Raw genomic sequence first — 17,824 nt, 5'->3', positions numbered from 1 at the left:
GACCCTAAAAACCCAATTAAAAGCCATTTTCTATCTCTCTAAGCTCCAGAACAGGAGGCAGCAAAGTCAGCCAAACTACAACAAGATGCAGGTACAACATCCTTTCCTGTTGTCCTGGTGATTGACTGTGTTGGCAGCTGACGGCACAGTCAGCAGCTCATCAGCAGGATGCTCAGCACTCTGCTAGGCTGCTTTGCTGTCATTAAATGGGCCTTGGACAGCCCGTTTCAATGTTAGAACATTTGTGCAAGGGATATTTTAGCTCCACAGATGTTGTACATGTCACTAAAACATGTACAACAGTCTTAACGGTCAGACTGAGACTGGGCAGAGTGGTAGTGTTACAGAAAGAAAAGAAAAGAAAGAAAGCCTCTCACAGAGCAGGTTTGACGGTGGTCCATCATCCACATGCAGCTGGCGCTCTCCTGGTCCCCCCGTCTGACTTCCACTGACCTCTTTCTGCCCATCAACCCTCCTAACAGTCTGACCTCTGTGCTCGCAGCTCGTCAACTGCCGCATCCATCATGAAGCAGGTGAATGCTAACAGTGCCTTTCTCTGGCTTCTGGGGGGAAACAGGAGTCACACAAAGTCTCTCTTTCTGTTTGGAGAATATAGTTTTAGGTCAAATGCAAATCGAAATATAAAATAACTGAGATGGAGACCAGGGAAGAGAAGGATTTAAGATGAGGGATTAAACACCGATCTGCTGGTCAGCTGTTCTACATAAACTCTGTTCTCCAGGAAAAAAAAGTCATGAAAATCCAGAGGGTATAAATAAACCTGTGATCCCAAGGTTGGAACTTTAAAGCAAAGACACTCGTACAGTCCATCACCACGTTCACGAAGATCAACGCATCACTATTCTGCTTAAAACAAAACATTTTTCCAATTAGCAAATGGAGATCAAGTGATCTTGGCCTGAGAAAAACTAATTAAAATGTAAACAGTCTCTGTGAGTCAGCGTGCCAACTTGGGGCATGAATAAAATCAGCTGGCAGCCATTATTCTGAGAGCACTGGCCAAAATGACGGTGTGGCGGAGGAGATGGTGGTATTAAATCTGAGTCACTGATGGACACCGAGAGGCAGCCAAGAAAAACCCAGACAAAACAGACACGGAGGGACAGAGTTTTCACCACAAAACACATCTGGGACAGCTCCAAATGACTTCCCTTGAACCCTAATAACAGTGAACAATAGATTATTTTATTTTGAGTGTCGCCAGGACTAACACAAAACACAGATTCACCCTTGCTTCAACACATAAGACTGTTGTTTGCTCCAGCTAGTACACCCATGACGACTGTAACTGATTTACGACAGACTGGGAATAGAACTACCTGCATCACTGATAGCCTGGAAAGCCTTCACGGGGCAATAAAATGTATAAAGATATCAGAAAATTTAATTCAGGGGGCATTAGCGCAGTGGAAAAGTAGCCCACAAGTAAAAGACCCACATTTGAAGTAAGTTGCATGAATAATATATAATGTCAAAGCAGGAAACAACACAGCCAAATGACCCTTAAATTAATTACATCATCCCCAACGTCAGAGTTGGAGACAGCTAATATCAAATATGGTGCCGTTTGCTCTGCTGCCACTGTAGCCACATGTATCTCTGCTGTAGCTGGTCAGATAGAAGCCATGTTTATTGACTTCACTTTCCTCAGCAGTTACATTTCTAAGATAATCACATTCAGATGTAATTTTAATAAATTAATAAAATATATAATGGACAGTACTGTGTTAGTTCATATATTTACATACAGAGATTAAAACAGAGCCCCTACCTCTGTGGAATAAAGGCGTGAAGATATTGCTGCGTCTAAAGTTGGATTTTGCATGCTCCCATTGGCATTCTTTAATGTCTTTGATGTGCAACCAAAAACATCCGCTATTAAAGCCACTTCATAAAGGAAAAGACTTCATCAATCCCTCCATCTTGCTTTAAATGCCTCATGTTGTTCCGATCAGACGATGCTGTGAGCAGCATCACATGTGCTTCATCTGTTTGGAGCTTTATCTCCTGGATGTGTTCATCCCCATTACTGGTTATTTATTTTTCATCTTGGCAGCTTCTGTTTCTCATTGGTTCAGCCTGACAAATACATACTGACAGCGCCGCTGTTTCGTCTCATGCCAATAAAGTTCAATTCGGTGGAGTAAAACTGACAAATGAAGGGATGAGAACACAGATGGGTTGATGGATAAAGAGATGGAGGGGCATTCAGCAGAGAGATGACCCAGAAGCAACTGGCAAGAGGGCAGGTGTGAGGCCGGAGTCCGTAAACAAGAATAGAGACACTCCTGTCAGAATAAATCCGCTCTATTTTGGATCTCCCATCTCGTGGGTTGGAGTAGGACTTCTAGTAGCTGCGAAGCATCTGTAAGATCTGAAACTTATGATGTTGGTGTCAAAATAGTAAAAGGACAGAGAAAAAGCCAAGAATATTTCTGGCCAAGAGGAGGAATAATACCTCTGAGATCTGTACGGAGAGATTTTATATAACTCTCCCCTCAGATAGCAGAACCTCGCATGTATGTATGTATGTATGTATGTATGTATGTATGTATGTATGTATGTATGTATGTATGTATGTATGTATGTATGTATGTATGTGTGTGTGTGTGTGTGTGTGCGTGTGTGTGTGTGTGTGTGTGTGTGTGTGTGTGTGTGTGTGTGTGTTCACATTTCATTGAGAAAGAAGACACTGGCTTAATTTGATGGGAGTAGCAGCCAGCCAGCCAATCCCAATGAGAGGATGACTGAGATGCATCCCAACTGCATCCAGAGTTAACCTGGAATCATTGTGTTGGCATTACAGAATAAACCAATATGTGTCTGTGTGTGTATGTATGTATGTATGTATGTATGTATGTATGTATGTATGTATGTATGTATGTATGTTGTGAATGTAGGCAGAAAACCTCAAAACTGTCACGACTCCTTCAGGGGACCCACTGGGGGGTTACGCTCTTAATTCCTGTCTGAAACTGTGGGGGAACCAGAAGCAGAAGCAGAAGGTGTGATCACAAATGTTCTACATATTGCATAAATGGAGGCTGAATCTGGACCAGTTCTTGATATTTCATGTGAATGTTCTTTTTCATTATCATTCTGGGTTCTTTCTTCACCTGAATAACATATTTATAGGATACTGTGTTTTTTATGCCAATCACTTGTCTTTGTCACTTGTGTGCAGACCCAAGAAGAAAAATGTTGCAGCATTCATCAGTTATTGATCCAGTTCACCTGAATATATGATGAGGAGGATTTTTCCATTTTACATCCAAATATTTAACTGTTGTGTGTTCTGCTCATAGGTCCTTGTCCTTGCTCAATAAGAGGTGCAAAGGTCTCTGTGTGATGAGGCTTCAGTAAATACACTGCTGCCGCTTCTCTGGTTTAGCCGGGTCTGAGCAAACCCAGTTATTATTGCTCAGAGATGAAGATGCTCCAGGCTCTGAGGGGATCGTTACTCTGCTGCAGAGTATCATCCATCTGTCAAATGTTGAGTCATGAGATCTGAGGGAGCATCGGTGCATAATTACAAGGGTGGGACTCCTCTAAAAAGCAAATTTTTAAAGTTCTGGATTCAATTTTTTCCAACACTGAAAGTTTAAAGAGTCTAAAGTAGAAGGATCACTCAGTAAAAACTCCATCTTACAAAGATGATTGTTCAGAAAGCTTAGAAACATATGCATTAATGAATTTTCTTTTAATTTATTTTTAAAAAAAGGGGGGGGGGGGGGGGGGGGGGGGGGGGCAAAATAAACAACACTGACATCTTAATATTGCATCAAGAACTATTACTGTATTACTATTACTGTATTTTACACTGAATCTAGGTTTTTTTTACATTAATTCAAATGTGTAATTTTAGGAACCCTAATAATAAAATCATAAATATTTTGAGACTTTTATAGCTTTCAGGTTATGAATGTTTCCTCAGAAACGACAAATTGCAAAGAAGTGATTAAGTGACGGACTGTAAAACCACTATGAAATTATTATTCCATAATAATCAAAAAAGTCGGGTTCATTTGTACCTGCTTGGTTGGTGCGCTTCTCTCCGGGTGCCCTGAACTCCACACCCGCCCACAGGCTCTCTTCTTCGGCGCCCCCGACCGGCTCACCTGCGGGGCGGCTGAGGAGGAGGCGGCGGGACACCAGTCAGCGATGCTGGGACAACTAGGCGAGCGGACTCGGGAAAACGTATCCAACACAGGAGAGGAAGAAAACTCCATGTTCACATCCAGAACATCCCGGGAAAGGTGAGGTCCGCCGGCCCGAGAGTGTCTGCAGCTGGAGCCAAAAGTGGAGCCCGACGCGTTTAACGGCCGTGATGAATCTGTCCGCGGTCGCTGCCTGCTGTTCTTCCACAGCAGTGTGTGTGTGTGTGTGTGTGTGCGTGTGTGTGTGTGTGTCCAACGTCACTCCTCTTTCCCTCTTTCTCTCTTTCCACCCCTCTTCAGCATTTTCCTCTGTCGCCCCCTCTCTCCCACTCTTTACTGATTTTACAATAATCGATTATTAAATTGTTGTAGCTAACTAGTGTATCAAACATTCACGTTGTGGATTGTGCTCTCCCTCAGATAGGCAATACATCTTGGACGAGCTACAAGTTCGTCACAGGACAGACAAACAGACCTAATTAAACCTTAAAATTCACCCTACCCTACAAGATGCTGCCACCAGTGTGTGCTGGAATAAACAAACCCCACATAAAAAAAACCCTTAATAAACCTTATCTTGATTGAGGCCAATCGGTTCTGAAGGTAAAACCCTGAATCTAGTCGGGGACTTCAATATTGTGATGGATTTAACTAATTTAATGAGAGTTTATGCTGTGATTTTCTGATCGAAGAAGCTTTATTTTTAGAGTGCTTTCCAAAATGCAGTGGATTGCATGGTGGAGAAAGAGAAATGTACATATTTGAGCCCTCTTGTGTCCTGCTGTGAGGCAGCCAGAAAATCGTCACTCTGCTGTGGTCTGCTAAATCAGAAGCCTTTCATTCCCACCAATATAGCCACTGTTCACCTCCAAGAATAACATCTTGCCTTCAGGAATTAGAATGTATGCTGGTGCAGTAACCCCCAGGTTGCCTCTGGTGCACTACAATGCTTGGCCTCATGTGGCTGGAGCATGTCAGCAGTTCCTCGATGATGAAGTCATTGACAGTATTGATTGGCTAGCCTGTTTCCCATCACGCATCGGTGCTTCTGCCAGCACATCATTGCACCAGAGTATCCAGAAATTGACTGAGGTCCTACTTCAGATAGTGTTGATGAGCTACAAAATTATTAAAACTACAATTAAAAAGTGATTATTATTCAACCAGAAACAAGATAAATACTCACCGAGGTGTTGACCTGTCAGTCCTCTTCTGTTGATATCGGTCCATGCTGCAGAGGTATCCCATCACCTCTGACCTCTCCCCCCAGAACTCTGAGACATTCTCCATGGCATTATGGGAGATGTAGTTTGGACCAGCAGGCCCTGGCTCTGCATTTGGTCCTGTCCCAAATATGTCCAAAAGCCCAAAGTACCACAGGAGGACATCCCCATTTCACTTTCTCCCTGATGCAAAAGGACTAAATGATAGTTTGAGACACTAAAGGTACTAAAATGTGTCTTCCAGACAAACAAAAAGTGTCATTGTGTAGTAGTGCAAAGTGAATCAATCCAACTTTTATTTATTTTATTTAATTACAGATTAGGCAGATAGTAAAATTTGCATGAACAACAACAGCCTAAGAAACTGTTAAAAAAAAGAGAAAAGAGACAAATGCTTTGGAAGAACGTTTGTCCACTCTTCACTGTGTCCAGCCACTGTCTTCTTCTCTATCAAACCATCCTCCAGAGCCATTGGATGTTTGGCCATCCCGCAACAGCAGTTTGCTTCATTGTTCTTCTGTTTGTTTGGGCTTTGTGTTACCATGGTGGTGACATTGGCTGTGGGTTCTGGAGGTAGGACATGACAACTGCTGAGATAGACAACCTGCAAACCCAACAGAACAAAGACAGCATGAGGATACAGGTCAGACACGCCCACATGCATGATCCTCAATGGTGCACACCAAAGGAAAGACATAAAGATGGTAGGTAGAAATAGAAGAAGTCAACCCACTGCTGCCATCTTATCCACGTGCTCTTTGTTTAATGACACAAGGATACTCCTATCATATCTTGGCTATTGACAAATGTCCTAAAACTGGCCTTGAACCACTTCAACAAACTTCAATACCGGTGCATCGAGTTCACCATCAGACATTATTTGCTGAGCCAAACATTTCACGCTACTCCACTACGGGCACATCGAGCTCATCTTTAACGTGACCTCATTGAGACAATGGGCCAGGAGGTTTTTCCTTATTAGGAGTCTGTCTGCTAAAGCCTAGACTGGAGCCCTGTACTCACCCTCTTTTAAAACTAAATGGAAATGTACCACCATTGGAGGTCAAACAGTTAAAAGCTTTTGGACATTAAAGCTGGCTCGGTTCATGTCCAGCAGCAGACAGAAGTGAGTCTAACCTACCGTTTCCAAGCTGGGTAATTCAAATTTAACATATGCTGCACCTTAAATAGTTTGTACCACAAATAAGAGCCTCTTCAAGTAAAACCTTACAGTCTTAATACATGTCTTGAATTTTACCATCAAAGAGATGTTCAACAAGAGCACTACAAATATCCCAACAAAGATTTTTATATTTGTTTTGCCACAAAATAATGACATCGCATGACAACAATGCATGTTAGAGGAGGGTTCGTGTAGGAAGTTAAAGCAGTGTGGTCTCACATGAAACTGCTCATCATCTGTTTAGTGTCCTCTGAGCTTCTGGAGTTTGCAAAACTGATGAAAGAGCAGTAGACTGCGATCCAGGCGCACCACTTGAGCTGGAACAAGGAAAAGCAACAAGTTTGAGGAGATATACACACCAAAACTAAGGATGACACAAAAACAAGACATCAGGTGGGTTGTGAGTGCTGAAGACATCTGTCCAGAAAGACAAGACAGACTTGTAATTTACACTATTATCATGTCATTAAAAGATACTGTAAAAATGCTTATTATTTACAATTCATTAAATAATAAACAGCAAATAGCTTAAGCATTACATTCATGTTGATGGGAATTTTTTAAAATTATATATTGCTTGTAGTTCATGTTAAATCTTTAAAAATAAAATGAAAATCCTGATACAAAGACAAATTCTATGATGTGCTGGGTGTGGGATGCCCCTTACCCTGCTGCCATCCCCTTTTGTTTAGTTGGTTTGGTGCTCTGAGAGCCCTCAGAGCTCAAAGGTAAAAGATGCCCTTCATCTTTTCAACCAAAAGGCGATTTCACCTTTAATCTTATAAATGGAAGCGCTGTGCTAGACCGACGTCCACCCTTCAGGGGCAGCGGTGCTTCAGAGTGTTCACATGCAAATGCACACACATGCAGTCACAGAAGTCTGCGGTTTTCCTAAAGGTTCAAAACATCAACTGCAGCTCTATTAATTAATTCTAGATTTTTTTTCCTTCACTGCCATTTTCCTCCTTGAGTGAGGGGAGGGTGCTGGAGCCCAGTGAGTCATCCTGGGGGGGTTTCTTACATGCTGAAGGGTACCTTGGCAGTGCTCTGAAGGCGTTTTGTCACCTTCCCAGTTATGTCTACACCCAGGGCTTGTCCCCTGCAGTGCCAACCACCCCAATTATAAAATCTGTCTATCTGTGATATAATGGTGTTGAAGATGTCCATATCTTATTGGTTTAAGGCTCTCACTCCAGGCTCAAATCTTGAAAGGAACTGGAAGATGTTTCACCTCTTTAGAATAGCATCTTACTTTCAGAGAAGACTTTCAGACTTTGAGAGAAGCAGTAGCTCCTATTGTCAATGCTGATTGTGTAATGAGGGTCCAAAAAGTCACTTCAAATAAAATGCATTTTATTATTAGTGTTGTTGTTATTGTTATTATTACATGGACTGAAAATGAATTCAAGAATTGATTTATCCTGGTATTAGATTTAAAAGTTCAACATTCCAAAGGTATGAAGTGTATTTAACAGCTCACCTTGAGCATCAGTCCACACATGCTGAAAATCATGCCCAGCAGGTTCATGTAATCAGGTGTGGGGTCCTCCAGAGTGGGATTGGAATCTGTGCTGGGTGGTTTGTACCTGCAACACAACAAAAGAGGCTTTAAAGGGTCCCGAAGCCACATTAATCCAAACATGTGACCTGCTGTCATTATTCCTGTTGTGCACTGAGCCATTGCATCGTAATTTCATTTTGATGCAAACATTAATGACAAATAAAGTCTGTCTCTCTCCGTGTTAGACGAATGACACGTCAACGATTGCATATTGTTGCACCGTATCATCAAATATAAAGCAATGCAGGCTCGGTGACTGATATTGTACAAAAAGTAGAGTGAGTCAGCTGTATGTATTTCACCGTTTTAATCCTTTTAACTGGTTCACGTCACATTAGCTTGTTACTGATAGCTGCAAGCTAATATGGGATCCAGTACCGTTCAGATTTTATTTTGTCGGAATTGAAATCTTACCGTAAAATCTTGTTTTGTCTTCTTGGGTCTGCCATGTTGTTAGAAGACATTGTAGGTGACGACAAACTGGTTGAGTACCAAAAAAAAGTTAAAAACCAGTCACCGATAAACAAGCTGGCTCCAACGCAGAGGCAACAGGAATGAACGAGACGAGTTCTGTCATTCTCGCAAACTTCAAAATAAAAGCATTTGGTTTGGCGTAGTTCAAGAAGAACCCCAGGATGAGCGTTTCAACCTTTATTTTGACATATCCACGTTATCCCAGTGTGCATTGCGCAAAGTAGCAAATATCATGGGTGAAATGAATGGAAGACCTTATTTGTTGCTAAAATAAAGTAAGTTATAAATGTATATGAAAGATTGAAACGTGGATGTAATGTTGCAACGCTTAAATATACGAGCACAATTGTTAGTGTACGATATAAATTAGATTACGGAAGTATTTTAATATATATTTGTCAGTTGTGCTAGCTAACATGTTAAGGAATAGTTAAAAATGTATCACTTAATATTTCAAAGCAAAGAAGGTGATTCGTTTTTAATCAATATATCTGCTCTGATCAATATATGATGAGGGTGCAGAATATTTTAGCGAAGAAGGAGCATATACTGTTTATGTTCGTGGTGGGCATATTTAGTAAACCAAATGTAATGTACAGTTTTAAGGTAAATGTTTCCTGTTTTAATTTCACTTCACCTAGACAACATTTGTTTGATGGTTAATCTATTAGTAAGGATTAAAGTGATCGTTTTCAGCGTTTGTTCGTCCACATAGGTTCTGTGATGGCCTTCCCAGAACCCAGACCTCAGGTTCCTCAGCTTCCCAACCATCTGCTTCGGACCATCGACTGTCAACAAGGAGCTATCAGGGCCGTCCGCTTTAATGGTAAGACCACTAACTTTTACTTAGCTCCAACTAGTGGATAAGAGGCTGAAAAAAGAAGTTGATTCTTAAATTCATCTCTTTGTACAAGTGACAAGTATAAATGAGTATCTGCATTTTAACCCTCGTGGAGCTCATACTGGTAGTAGAAATGATTGTGTCAAACTTTCTTTTCTCCCTTTATCATCAGTCGATGGGAACTATTTGCTGTCTTGTGGCAGTGACAAATCTCTGAAACTGTGGAGTGTGAAACAGGGCACAGTGCTGAAGACATACACTGGTCATGGGTACGAGGTTTTGGATGCTGACAGGTGATTGGAAAATGTGTAAATGACTTAAGAAAGACAAACACAGTTGAAACCTTCATCCAACACAGTGAGAAACCTCATTTGTTTTAACAGTTCCTATGACAGCAGCCAGGTTTGCTCCTGCAGCTCTGATAAGACGGTGATCTTATGGGATGTTGGCTCAGGCAACGTGACACGCAAATTCAGAGGACATGCTGGGGTGAGGACTTCTTATTTAAACTTATTAAATTTCTTATTTAAATTTGTCAGATTTGTTTTGTTTTCAGGCTCTGTGCTTTACCTTTCCTACTGGTTTCATCTGTCTGATTCTCCTCCCACAGAAAGTCAACTGTGTCCAGTTTAATGAGGAGGGCAGTGTCATCTTGTCTGGTCAGACACAATCCATTACTCAATACAAAGTCTTCATTTGAAAAACAAAATCCTAATAAACACAAATTGCTGCTCAAATTCTGCAGTCTTATAACTTCTTCTCCCTAGTGATAGTTAACAAGATAAATTAAGTCAATTAATTAGATTGGCCATTAAAATGGATTATTGTGGTTATGAAGCAAAATAACTGATGTTATGAAATGTATGTGTGTCTTTTGTCTTGTTTCCAGGGTCCATAGATGGAACAGTCCGCTGCTGGGACACTAGATCTCGAAGAAATGACCCCATCCAGGTTCTTGATGAGGCTCGGGACAGTATCAGCAGCCTAAAGGTGGTGCAACATGAGCTGCTTACTGGGTCAGCACATCACGCACATGTGCACACATCTCGTGCATATCACCAATCTATCATCGCACATTACAACTGGCACATGGTCAACTGAGGTCTGATTTCACCGTTTCACTGTTTAGATCAGTGGATGGCAGAGTGAGGCGCTATGACCTGAGAATGGGACAGCTGCATGTGGACTTCGTCAGCAGTAATTAATCTTTTTACAACTCACTAAAACTGATAATATCAACAGAAGACTGTTAATATATAAAATATACTGTTACTCTTAATATGTAGAAGACAAATAGCAAAGATGTCTGTGAATATTCTCAATCTTCCAGGTCCAGTTGACGCAGAGATCTTACTTGGATAATCAGCAAAGATATTTATTATGTCAGGAAGTCTTTTCGGTGTTTAGGGTTAGTTTAGTCTGTTAATAGTTTACAGTTGTTGTTTAAAAAAAAAAAAATCGAATTCCCTTTTAAGATGTTTAACTGGGGAAACCAGGAGATAACCATTTTGTGTGTGTTCCAGGTCCCATCACATGTGTGTGCTTCAGTCGTGATGGTCAGTGCACTTTGAGCTCCAGTCTGGATTCTACCGTCAGGCTGCTGGACAAGAGCACAGGGGAGATGCTGGGAGAGTAAGTCTTGTTTAAAGCACCTTTTCTGTAATGAATTTACTTCACTACTTTCATGAATACATCAGTCATAATAAACCTTTTTTTTAAACCATGATTTAAACAAAGATTGATCTGGCCTCTTGTACACTGCAGCACTTTGAATATAGGAAAGAACAGACGTGAGTGTTGTTGAAACATGAATCCAGACCATGAACTCATATGCTGAAAAACATCTGACAGCACTGATAATAAATACAAACACATGTATACATCTCATCCAAACACTCCATCGGTTTGAAGATGTAACCCTGTGGGTAAAACTTCTTTTAGCCTTCGCTCTTGGGGAAACAGTGACACCTGGCGGCATATTGGTGTTAAACCACAACGAGAATGGATCACTGAAGTTCTTGTGTATTATTTGTATGTTTCCCGCAGGTATACAGGACACAAGATGAATGGCTATAAGCTGGACTGCTGCCTGTCCAGTAAAGACACTCACGTCCTGAGTTGCTCTGAAGATGGCCACGTTTACTGCTGGGACCTGGTGGAAGTGAGTTTATCTGTATATTTATGTCCTCATCCTACCTGAAAGTTATTTTATGAAGCTTTAACGCTTGTCTCCTCTACAGGGGTCTTTGTCCTTGAAAGTGCCAGTGGGGAAAGCTGTTGTCCAGTCGCTGTCCTTCCACCCTACAGAGACTATCCTCCTCACGGCCATGGAGAGACATGTCCAGGTCTGGGGCACTGAGCCAGATGAGACAGAGGAAGCGATGGGCAAATAGAAATCATGAAATCAGCTCCAAAACCCCAAACACCTCAATTTCACTCAAAATAACGTTATATTCTGACCAGAGTCATACGAAAAGAAAGTGGTCCACTTTCAGAGCGGAGACTTGGAACTCAAAGCTCATTTGTTGTCTCTGGCTAGTCAGTTCAAAGCCTTAAGATGTTTGGGCATCTCTAGTATATAGGCGAGGAAATTTGCTTAAAAAGGACACAGAATTGTAAGAAAAACATGAAGTAGCTGAGGTCAGTTTCTTTTTCTCCATATTGTCTATAAGTGTTGCTTTTATTGAAATAAAGTATGGCCAAATGACAAAAATGACCACTTTGTAACAGTCTTGTAACAAGTAAAGACCTTTAATTTTGTCAGTCTCAATTAAAAATGTTCTTTTGTGAATAACACAGCATCATTCTTTACCTCTTCAAATCAACACTGAAGGCCCCTAAATGTAATAGAAACTGCACAAGATGACAAAAGTACACAAGCACAATACACAATAAGTTAATCAGCATGAAAAAAGGAGATGCAACAAATAAATAAATAACTTATTTTACATAAATACAGGGAAAAAACCTGGCTGGACTGATGAGAACAAGCTTCACTCAGCCATGTGTTTACGCAGCTTCTTAATTTCAAAACTTAGGTTTATAATGCTAAATTCCACAGGTTTTTAATAAATATTTCAGATTATTAAAAAACAGTCTCATCTATTTCAATCCCTTATTATTCATATAGGTATTCATATAACATTTTTTTTTTAAGCAGATCTCGATTTTAGTCTTTTTCCATAAATAAAATCACATCTGCACAACTTCAAGAGACGATCTCAGATGTTTACAATGTTTTAGAAAACCTATTTGATATTAATGAATCATTAAAAATTTGTTTTCCTGAAGGTGAATAAACCTAAAAGTCTCACGAGTAAATTAAGTTCCTTTGAGGTTCAAGCGATGGCAAAAAAAAAAAATCCGATTACATTAATAGTTTCAGGGGAATAGACAGAATTCATCGCTCTTATTTTGGCCAACAAAATGCCCCCCAGCTCTGATTCAGCGGTCTACCCCACACAGCTGCAGCCTGCGGCTGACAGCTTCTCCACCTTATGCCAGCGGTGTGAGTTATCCAGGAAGGCCATGTCTTCATGGTGGGTGGGCCTGCAGCAGGGCGTGTGGTGCCACAGATCACCGGATGCCAGCTGAGGGAGCACGCCGCTGTGCAGCAGGTTGGCCAGAGTGAGGTCGTGGTTGGAGGTGATGCGGGGGCACGTCCCACCGCAGTACTTGAACAGGACAATCTCATCGGAGTCGTAGCCCAAACCGAGATCTCGAACCTGCAGCAGGATGGAGCGCAGGCCGCAGGAGGAGTCCAGGGTGGAGCGACGGGACCGGGTCAGGAGTGAGGGGTCCAATGGAGGACCCGATCCAGATGCTTGTGTTTGCTCACCATCTGCTGCTAGATCTCTGGTTCTGCTGTCCACAGTCAAAGATGCTGTTTCTAGTTTCTTACCTGGAAAACATAAAAAGTTTTCTTGACATACTGCAAGAAAGTTCTAAGCTAATACATTTCGAAGCAGAGCTGTAATTTGCAATCTGAATCGCATAATAACTCCTGTGTGAAAGTAAAAAGTGTTTCGAAGGGAGCAGGTAAAAAGGTTTCATCCTCCCGACCTCCAGCACTCACCAATCCCAGATGTCAGCCAGTGGCCCTCTCCTCCATGGACATAAAACAGGACGACAACCAGCTTCAACAGCGACATCATCTGAGAGTTTCTGCTCTTTCTGTGGTCCATGGTTTCAACGTCTGCAGGTACGAATGATGCTCAAGACGCGGGCCTCCAATATATAGCCCTCAGAGACGGGCGGGATGGGGGGGGGGGTGACGGGATGATCTGACAGGGAGTGGAGGAGGGCAGATGGGTGTTTGACCCAGAATGTGTCCTGTTGGGATTATCAAATTGGTTTAAATCACTGGTTTATTGCTGAGTTGCACTCAGATGCTTTTTCCATTGGAAGTTGAATGTGTTCAAACATGGCATCCCAGGCGTCCCTGCGCTTCTTTAAAACTGCAAACCAGTGATGTCATCCAGCTGACGCTGAAAAGTATGCGTGGTAAATGAATCAGCAGATAGCGCGGAGACGGAAGTGGAGGGGCAGGAAGCCAAAAGGTCATCTCAAAAATGACACTTCATCCCTGATCGGTTTTGGGAACAGAAAGGGACAAATTACCCTAGGAGGCCATGCCTTGTACAGGTCAAAAAGCCAAAAAGAAGAGGTCAGACGCAAAATAAAAAACAGTCAGGTGATAACATTCAGCAACTGTTCAGCAGACATTCCACCAAGGAGGACTCCACTAGAGCTGCTCCATAAATTGAGGGATTTTAGCAGAAATGTGACACTAAAATGTAGAGTATGTAGAATATGCATTATATAATGGTTATGGGACCTAAACATGCCACAAAGGGGATTCTTGCTTCAGGAAGGGGGGCATATATTCAATATCATTATTATCTGGAAAAATTCCTTACATTCAAATGTATCTACATAAGAACAGAATGGATTAGGAGAGATCAGGCTAGTATAATTTTTTTCTTTGAATGTATCCTTAATATTAAATCAATATATTAAACATGTCTCCATTCAAATATAAATTGGTGAGACCAAAACCAACCAAAACTCAATAATTTTCTAAATGTACTGCCAGGAATTTCAACAGTTCTTCCAAAGATGACCTTGAGCTGCCCTGAACTAAATTATACATTTAAATGAAAGATCATTTGGGATTTTAGTTTAACTCTTCGTCAGCTACAAATAAATGTATGTTTAATTTAATTTTACTTATATATATATTATTTATATATATATATATATATTTCTATCTTCTGTTTATTTTTCTCTCAAACCTCTTATATATAATATATCAATATTTAACTTCCTCCATTCAACTTGCTCATCTGTGAGCTGATTATTCCCTGGTAGTTCCCGGAATAAATCTCTAAATATACTGTTAACTCATCTGTGCACAAAAGGTGAAAAGTTCCTGGCAGATTCCTTCAAACTCTATCAAAGATAGAGAAGAGAGGAGGCGATAGAAGAAAAGAAAGCCAGAGAGGGTGGGGAGGTAAAGCATTTCCTTTGGATCACTACTGAGAGAATTATCATGGAATTCTGGATTGTCTGGCAGCAGGAATTCAAAAAAATATTTTTTCTGCATGAGGGAAGGTGGCACAAACCCTAAACACCGAATCCACATTCAAGTAGAATAACCTATGGACTCTGAGAAGAAGAAAATACCCACAAACTCCAAACAGAACAAACCTGAGAATTTCTTACAGATTTATATCATCTTAAATTCTTCAGCACACCCTTCTTTATAGAGGTTCAGAGATGCCTATGAGCTGACATCTATGACAAAGGAAAATTGAGCACATTGAGGTGCAGTACAGATTGTATGTTCCGGTCAGTTTGAGTATATAAGGGTGGTTGGTGGACACCAAGAGGTTCCTTTGTCCCCATGATGACCCAGCTTTCCTAGCAGTGACATCGCATCCCAGAAACACACCTGAGCTGCTTCTCCTCCCATACATAAATGTCAAATTTGTCTGGTTTCTGGTCTGATCTAGCCAACTCCCAGTGCTCAATCTCTCCTGCATTCCTACACGTTCAGCACGCGAGGCCCGCAGAGCTCAAAATCAGTCATTTTTAGAAACGCACCGTTTCCGGGATGTCTGTCCCCATCAGACAAAAGGCTAAATAAATCGTCTACTTTGAGGATTTATGGAACATCTGCCAGATGTAAATGAATAACACTTTAGTTTATGTGTAGACAATTTTTGTTTCAGTGGTATCCTCTCCAGAAACCAGCGAGAAAAACTCCTCACAGCTGACTGAATGCAGAACTTCATCAGGAGTTTAGCAAAACGAATAAATAAGTGATTTGTTACACATCTATTCTGATAATCAGCTAATGACAATCTGTCGCATCACTAGTTGCTTGTCCTCTGAACTTTTGAGAGTAGCTGAAATGTGCTCATCAGAACTATTAATCATTGTACTGTTTGTTTTTTTGCTTTAAACACAATGAATTAAATCTGATCCCAATCATGTAGTCAGGAAACACCACCGGAACATTACACGTTTGTTAACAATAATGAAAGCAGCCTGATGCTGTTTGTGTGATGGTCACAGTCAGTCCTTATAGGGCTCGTCTGAGCAGAGCAGGGCAGGAATGTGAGGATGAGGCTTCCCAATGATCCTTCCTGTGATGGGAAATATTCAGAGAGGATTTATACTTGGAAGGTCAAACTTGCAAAATCGCTCCTGTTTATGCTGTAAATCTGCTGATCACAGCTGAGATTCTCATCCAGATCTCATGAAGACACAAGAATCTGCAGCTTGTTTTTCTAGCCAAACACACACCAATCACCCTCTCCACCCTGGTGCAATGCTCACCTACAGCCAAGAAATATGACAGAAAATATGTGTGAACCATAAACCCTAACCCTGGTTTGCTTTTCTTTCGCAAGCTGATTATGACAAAAGCCTTGTAAAATAGGAAAACATTGTGTTTTGTCTGATTCATTACGGACACCTCAGCATTAACACAGATGTTTGTGTGGTAGTGGAGCTCTGACCGTTTTGATTAATGATCATGTTTTTGGTGAATAATCATTATACAACCAACGCTTTAGTTTGTAATGTTTCCATGATGATGAGTTTCCAAAAATATAAAAAATATATGTACCTATATATCATCATTGTTTCAAACGTAAAAATGTACTCATTGCATTAATTTCCTGCTCATTGTAAATATTTTGTTTCATATTAAGAGCTTGAAATAAGTCCAAATAATCTCCTACTCCAGAATTTATAACATATCTGTAACAATCATCTCAAACATAATTGTTACAGCAGAGTTAGAGTCACCCTTTTTCTTCTTTAATTGAAGAAAACAAGAACAACCCAAGGTTTCTTTTCAGCACTGTGGCCAAATTAACCAAGAATCACACTATCCCTTCGTATCCCTTCTTCCCTTAATGGTGAAGACTTCATGAGCTTCTTCACTGATAAAGTTCTAGCGATCAGAGAAAACGCTAACCAGGCCATCCCAACAACTGGACCATCACTAGATGTGCTGACTGTGGGAACATACAGGGTTTCCAACGAGCCCTTAAACTCCTTCAGCCCTATATACTTTTCTGAGGCGTCATCGCTAATTCAGAAATCCAAGTCCACCACGTGTCTTTTAGATCCCATCCCAACACACCTGTTGAAGGATGTTTTACCATTGATAGGCAGATCTATCCTGGACCAGATCAATTGTGACAGGTTATGTACCCCGGTCCCACAAGGTGGCAGTGATTAAGTCATTGCTTAAAAAAACATCACTGGATCCTTACGTGTTAGCAAATTACAGGCCGATATCCAACCTTCCTTTTATCTCTAAAATTCTTGAGAAGGTGGTGGTGACAGTTGCTGGAGCACCTGCAGAGAAACAAACTGTTTGAGATGTTTCAGTCAGGCTTTAGAGCTCATCACAGCACAGAAACAGCACTTATTAAAGTTACTAATGATCTTCTTATAACTACAGATCATGGACTGGTCTCTATGCTGGTTCTGCTGGACCTCAGTGCTGCTTTTAATACAGTTGATCACAGCATCCTGTTACATAGATTGGAACCTATGATTGGGATTAAAGGGACAGCATTAGACTGCTTTAGATCGTATTCATCAGATAGATACCAGTTTGCTCATGTCCATGGCATTCCCTTTTCATACAATAGGGTTAGCCATGGAGTTCCACAAGGTTCTGTACTTGCACCAATGCTTTTCACCTTGTACATGCTTCCCTTAGGGAACATTATTCGGCAGCATGGGATAAATTATCATTGTTATGCTGATGACACTCAGCTATATTTATCCATGAAACCAGAGGAGACATAGAAGTTAGTGAAGCTTCAGACCTGTCTTAAA

At 41.0% G+C, this 17,824-nt stretch overlaps 3 protein-coding genes across 10 annotated transcripts in view; 1 reads left to right on the top strand and 2 right to left on the bottom strand.

Annotated features, from left to right (window-relative positions):
• cacna1ab (calcium channel, voltage-dependent, P/Q type, alpha 1A subunit, b) overlaps positions 1–4,365 on the bottom strand; it is an 86,788-nt gene extending 82,423 nt beyond the window's left edge. For 5 of the 8 annotated variants that reach the window (XM_029850435.1, XM_029850436.1, XM_029850437.1 and 2 more), the window contains exon 1: positions 4,053–4,365. The gene's annotated coding sequence lies outside the window, so the exon portion shown is untranslated. The remainder of the gene's footprint in view (positions 1–4,052) is intronic. The other 3 variants (XM_029850442.1, XM_029850440.1, XM_029850441.1) reach the window with 2 other exon arrangements.
• A 1,302-nt stretch (positions 4,366–5,667) lies between these two features.
• wdr83os (WD repeat domain 83 opposite strand) lies at positions 5,668–8,734 on the bottom strand. The gene is made up of 4 exons (XM_003972265.3): positions 8,560–8,734; positions 8,065–8,170; positions 6,804–6,901; positions 5,668–6,005 (listed from the first exon to the last, which is right to left on the bottom strand). Exons 1-4 carry the CDS (start codon positions 8,607–8,609, stop codon positions 5,939–5,941), a joined length of 321 nt encoding a protein of 106 aa, XP_003972314.1. The 5' UTR covers positions 8,610–8,734; the 3' UTR covers positions 5,668–5,938.
• Positions 8,735–8,783: 49 nt separating this feature from the next.
• Positions 8,784–12,254, top strand: wdr83 (WD repeat domain containing 83). Its single transcript, XM_003972272.3, has 10 exons — positions 8,784–8,894; positions 9,335–9,445; positions 9,633–9,753; positions 9,844–9,949; positions 10,071–10,119; positions 10,350–10,476; positions 10,590–10,657; positions 10,984–11,092; positions 11,507–11,621; positions 11,701–12,254. Exons 2-10 carry the CDS (start codon positions 9,343–9,345, stop codon positions 11,851–11,853), a joined length of 951 nt encoding a protein of 316 aa, XP_003972321.1. The 5' UTR covers positions 8,784–8,894; positions 9,335–9,342; the 3' UTR covers positions 11,854–12,254.
• Positions 12,255–17,824: the final 5,570 nt, after the last annotated feature.

Source organism: Takifugu rubripes, chromosome 17, assembly GCF_901000725.2.
Source record: "Takifugu rubripes chromosome 17, fTakRub1.2, whole genome shotgun sequence".
Taxonomy (NCBI): Eukaryota; Metazoa; Chordata; class Actinopteri; order Tetraodontiformes; family Tetraodontidae; genus Takifugu; species Takifugu rubripes.
This window is presented reverse-complemented; position numbering and strand designations above follow the sequence as displayed.

Coding starts and splice junctions, on each gene's coding strand:
- wdr83 (XM_003972272.3), top strand. CDS start 9,343: ATGGCCTTCCCAGAACCCAGACCTCAGGTTCCTCAGCTTCCCAACCAT. Junction 11,093..11,506: donor ACAGGGGAGATGCTGGGAGA/GTAAGTCTTGTT, acceptor TGTTTCCCGCAG/GTATACAGGACACAAGATGA. Junction 11,622..11,700: donor ACTGCTGGGACCTGGTGGAA/GTGAGTTTATCT, acceptor TCTCCTCTACAG/GGGTCTTTGTCCTTGAAAGT.
- wdr83os (XM_003972265.3), bottom strand. CDS start 8,609: ATGTCTTCTAACAACATGGCAGACCCAAGAAGACAAAACAAGATTTTA. Junction 8,171..8,559: donor AGACAAAACAAGATTTTACG/GTAAGATTTCAA, acceptor GTTGTGTTGCAG/GTACAAACCACCCAGCACAG. Junction 6,902..8,064: donor TGTGTGGACTGATGCTCAAG/GTGAGCTGTTAA, acceptor TCCTTGTTCCAG/CTCAAGTGGTGCGCCTGGAT.